The sequence below is a fragment of the Microtus ochrogaster genome (genome assembly GCF_000317375.1).
Source record: "Microtus ochrogaster isolate Prairie Vole_2 chromosome 14 unlocalized genomic scaffold, MicOch1.0 chr14_random_1, whole genome shotgun sequence".
In the NCBI taxonomy this organism is placed as follows: Eukaryota; Metazoa; Chordata; class Mammalia; order Rodentia; family Cricetidae; genus Microtus; species Microtus ochrogaster.
Window position 1 is genome coordinate 9,032,438 of NW_004949096.1, and position 5,216 is coordinate 9,037,653.

Consider the following 5,216-nt stretch of genomic DNA (forward strand, 5'->3'; position numbering starts at 1 on the left):
ACACACACACACACACACACACACACACACACACACTCAGGCTGCATGAGCTGCTATGGAGATCACTGAAGGAGAGAGGGTCCCTGACATGGGGTCTGCCAGCATGTGAAGCATGAGAGAGCTGTTCTCCGTGGCGAAGCTCTCGGAAGCGCCTCTCCTGACTGTTAATCATTTTGTTTGGGTTGACATGATGGACAAGAGCAGAGAGTGCTGAGGTTCATTAACCGTGCAGGGCCTTCTACCATGCAGCTGTGAGCTTAGTTTGGAATTAAGAAGCTAAGGTCATTTCCCTGAATGAGAGGTAGCAAGGCTGAAGATATCAACTCAAGTAAAAAGAATCATGACCAGAATAAAAGACTGTTATTTATTTCCAATTCTTTCCACTTTCTCACTCAGGAGTAGTGGCAAATATCATGTTTTAGTTTTCTGAATTGGAGCTGTGGCCCAGGAGGGCTGCAGGCTCAGGGAAGGCTCTGCGGGACTGTGCTGTGGTGTGGCTTCTCTGAAGGGCGAGGAGGAGCTGCTGGCATCACCCCCAATCACCCCATGTGTTCCAGGGCGGGCAATGAACTCCTCCGAGGTAATGCTGGAGGTAAGCTCCCCAGTTTGGGCCCAAGTTTTCCACAGCAGCCTGCTCAGGAAACTGATATAAAGAACGTGCTCCCTCACACAACCAGCGCAGTACGTCAGCTTCACATAAGGCCTTCTCAGAGGTGGGGGCTTCTGCTCATCATTAGGAAAAGAAACAAAACGAGGAAGAGAAAGAATGCCATGGCTTCCTTCCCTCCACTGTGCTTTCTGAAGAGCAGCGGCGTCTCCGTCCTGCTGCGTGCCCATCAGCCCGTGTGGTGAGCACCGCATCTCCAGGGGTCAGCAGCTGGTTGGCCTATTTACTGGCTACAGCAGAAAGCTGGTCCCGGATTCGGCCCAGACCATCTAACATGGTATCCAGTGTTTCCTTGCTCAGTTCCATGGTCACAGCCGAGATGCAGGGTTTGTCTCCACACAGACTAGGATCTTCTTGAATCTGTAAGAACATGGTCCAGAAAGTCAGAGCTGCCTGTCTTTGCTTCTCCTGGGAAGTGAGCCCCACACAGTTCTAGCTCCTGAAGACAAGGGCTCTCTGGGGTGCAGCAGAGGACCCTAGAGGACCCTAGCCTCGCATCCTTTAGCAGCTGGCAATGAAGGAGACGCTTGGAAGGCCTGGGTCACTCTCCTTTTACACACGAGTGTGGGTGAAGGCTCACTTATCTCTCTGGAACTGGGTCTTAGCACTCAAATGAGAAACCACTCCCTGTCTGTATGACACTTTAACAAGCGGGCTCTATGGCATGCAGAAAACAATCAGACATAGAAAAGTTCCGGGTATACTGATTTGATCTTAAAAGAGGAAATGAAACATTAGTATATTTTGAAAGGGACCTGTTAGAGCCACTTCCTCGTCTCCTACGGATGCTGAGTTTCTGGGTGTCTGCTGAACTGGCGATAGCATGGCACTCTCCTAAGTGTAACCACACAAACCCTACAAGATGGCTTCTGTGCCTTTACAGGGCTCCGGAAAAGAACACCAAGGTGGAGAGAATGAGGCCAGGCAGGTGAGCAGGAAAACACAGTGCTCACAATCAACTGCCACGGGGCACTTGGGCTGTCCTGCAGCCATGCCGGCCCAGTTCCACCGGACAGGAAGCTACCAAGAGGTCCACATGCGTAACCCGGCAGCTAATGCCGGGCTCGGCACACTATTTAAGGAATACAATGTCCTGCACCTGCTATTCTGAAGCCTCTGCTTTCAGTATCTACTTCATTGTGACCATGCTACGTCAATACGGGCCTGCAGGTAGAATCTGAACAGACACCACACTGGGGGAGGACGTTTGACTGCTGGTGTTTCAGATGGCTGTGGGTGGGGGAGGGTCAGCGCACGCTCATCCCTTCTGCGGAGCGGGACAGAGGGCATACCTTCATCTGGAGCAGGCAGGTAGGGATGGCCATGCGGCTGATGCTGTCTGAGGAGGTTTTGATATCCACTCTCCAGTCCAGGTCCACCAGGCGTGGCAGAGAGACTGTGGAGGGGACAGCTTTGGTAAGAGGTTATACTACCTGTGTCTCCCGAGCTTTGATTCAGTGACAGGTGGCTGTAAGGAATGTATGCATATAATACAGGCAAGTCTCAGAAAGAGACAGGGAGGGCCTAAGACCCGCGTGTCGTATGCCTTACACATTGTGTGGGGCCACCTGTCCTTAGCCTGACTCCTGCTGGGTGCATCTCCAGACACTCACACTCCAGATGTTGGGAGAGAATGACAGGTGACACAAGGTGGAGATGCAGCCATGGCCTGAGTCGTAGAGAAAGAGGAACTTGGGCGACTGCGCTAGAGACTTTGTTTTATAGAAGAAATGGCCTTGGTTTGAAGGCAAGCCCCACATTTTCCTAACCCCCTCATCTAGAAGCCTGGACTCCAGGGTTACTGGGAGGGCTGCATGGGTCGGCACGGACACAGCTCCAGCTGTGTGACTGAGTTAACAAAAACACAAGGGCAGTCACTCAGCAGCACGCTCTCATGCAACCTCTAGGAGTGATGCTAATGACTAATCTTGCCTTTCTGCACATCACACATGTGTATACATACAGTTCTCGTTGCTTACGGTCACTGTACATGTTCTGTGTTACCTAAGGTCACTGTACATGTTCTGTGTTACCTAAGGTCACTGTACATGTTCTGTGTTACCTAAGGTTACTGTACATGTTCTGTGTTACCTAAGGTCACTGTACTGTTCTGTGTTACCTAAGGTCAGCGCCACCCATTTTCCCCTCCTCTCCTCCTATCAGACTGCTTTGCTCCCCTCTCTATTTTGTCTTAACTGACACAGTACTTAGCTGACAAGTACTTCACTTTCTGCTTAGGTGTTTCTGCATTTTAGCAGCTGTGTCCATCATCATCATCATCATCATCATCATCATCATCATCATCATCATCATCATCATCATCATCATCATCGCCTAGAGTGAAATTTAAATTTCACTAGAATAGTTCTCTTTGGTCTGCGGTTAAGTGCCTGGTTGGGGGACTCAGCGCTGGCACGAGGGGAGTAGCGGCGGGGGCTCCGTTACTCACTCTGGTTTGCTTGGGCTTCAGTTCTCCAAGTAGATCTGTTTAAGAGGGAAAGACAAGGAGGAAACCATGAGAAAGCAACGACAATAAGCTTTTTGATAAGGAGGGACCCCAGCTGGGGGCCTCTCATCAAGAAAAGGCTCAGAAACAACCCCTATCAAATGCAGCTTTTTATTGTTTTGCAAAGCTCGGTGATGGCAAGGCCCAAGTGCTGGTAGTTTTCATAGCTTAGGAAAAACAAAACACAAAAAACTATAAAAGGCAGAAAATAAACACACTACAGCCCTAACAGAGGGACCCACATGATGAAAACAGAGGACTAAGTCCTGCAAGCCACCCTCTGACCTCTGTGTCACCACGGCATGCTCCACAGCCCTCCAAATAAACAATGCAATACGACAGAACAGAAAGCTTAGTGGGTCACAATCTTATTGAGCTCCTGGTCTCTGAGATGAAATAGAACAGGTCAATCCACTGCCCCTCCCCGAGCATCTACTCTGAGTGCTTCATCTTACTCAAAACACACCACACAAGCCCTGTGATGCTAGAGCATGCAGCAGCAGGGCGAGGTGCCAGGCCATCAGAATATATGGTGGTCAGCATATATTAGCAACCAAGCCCCTGGTAAACAACCATTACCAACAGAGCCCTTAAAGTGTTCAGCTAAACAACAATCCACTTCTATTTAAGATTCGTATTGAAAAGCATCTTCCCAGTTTAGGAAGTACAGATAATTCATAAAAGAAACTAAAAATGATCAATAAATACAGGAAAAAGACAATCAACATCTCTAATTTCAGAAAGTTCAAAGCTAAAATGGGGTGCTATTTCCCAGTCATAGGACTGGGGAGAGAACAGAAAAGAGAAATCGTCTCAGTGCTGCGAGGCCAGGCCTTGTGGAGCACGCCTCCAGCCGCAGCAGAGACAACAGACTCCCCGGAGACCTAGTCTCAAGTAAGGGGGCGGGGGCTTGGAACAATGGTTTTGGTAGCCAACTTGGCCCACTTGACAATGTATGACAAAACCTAGTATGCCCTGCTGTGTGATGGCCTTTAAGCTGGTAAGTCAATAGCTGAATACAGAACAAAGTTCTATTACAAACTGTCTTTGGGAGAAGCTGTCAACGCCTTAAATGGCTAACCTTAAATGATTTCTAAAAAATTATACTAAATTCCTCCATATTCTAGAGTATACTTTCCTTAAACTGTTAAAAACGACCCTAAGGGTAAACATTTATAGAAGTGTCATTAATATTAATACCATTTGCTGAAAATAAACCAGCTATAAAATGGCAAGGTCCTGTTTGTTAAAACCAAAACCAAAAGGTTGGCTTTTCCATATAAATGCAAAAAAAGAAAAAAAAAAACACCAGCCAGGTTCTCACATTCAGGCTAGCAGTGGTACAGCACATGCCTGTAAGCCCAGCACTCGGGAGGTGGATACAGAAGTTCAGAGCCATCCTTGGCCACAGAGGCAGCTCAAGGCAAGCCTAAGCTACATGAGACCCTTCCTCAAACAACAAAAATAAACAAATAAATGGCTTCCCATTGGAAACTGGATGCAGCTAAGCTCTGGCTGTGGGGCTACAAGCATCTTATTTTCTTCCGTCATTTATCTGTACGCATTTCCAACCACAATTTACATTATTTCTAGGCTTTGTGTATATAACAGGACACATAATGTGCTAATAGTTATAACAAGAATATGAATATTACAAGAACAGTCATAACAAGAAGGGACTCTCAAAAACACACTTACATGTGCTCCAGGACGATTTTTGTCAGCAGGTTTTTGAGGTTTTGGTGGAAATTTTCTGGAAAGAGAGCCAGAATCGCTTCAGCAGAGGACAGGTCCCGGAAGGCCACCAGCCTAGTGAAGCGGTGCAGAGCCTGGAGCAACTGCAGGACAAAGAGGGCGAAGGCACAAGGGTACACACGAGGGGCAGGGATGGAGCTCTGCACACTCACCACAGACAGACACACTGCCAGTCACATGGTGAGTTAACACAAGTCTGGGGCCTCTGCAGCAGGCGCTGACACCCAGGTGACTGCTAGTTCACTACACACCTGACCACTAGTTCACTACACACCTGACCCTGCTAGT

General features: G+C 48.1%; 1 protein-coding gene across 2 annotated transcripts in view; it reads right to left on the reverse strand.

Annotated features, from left to right (window-relative positions):
• Nucleotides 1–343: 343 nt before the first annotated feature.
• The window catches only part of Commd9 (COMM domain containing 9), a 16,715-nt gene continuing 11,842 nt past the window's right edge, over nucleotides 344–5,216 (reverse strand). The window contains exons 3-6 of one of the 2 annotated variants that reach the window (XM_005364100.1): nucleotides 4,872–5,011; nucleotides 3,117–3,151; nucleotides 1,960–2,063; nucleotides 344–1,027 (exon numbers count right to left, since the gene is read on the reverse strand). In XM_005364100.1, coding sequence (XP_005364157.1) covers nucleotides 887–1,027; nucleotides 1,960–2,063; nucleotides 3,117–3,151; nucleotides 4,872–5,011 — 420 coding nt within the window. In that variant the 3' untranslated portion in view covers nucleotides 344–886. The remainder of the gene's footprint in view (nucleotides 1,028–1,959; nucleotides 2,064–3,116; nucleotides 3,152–4,871; nucleotides 5,012–5,216) is intronic. The other variant, XM_026787857.1, reaches the window with a different exon arrangement.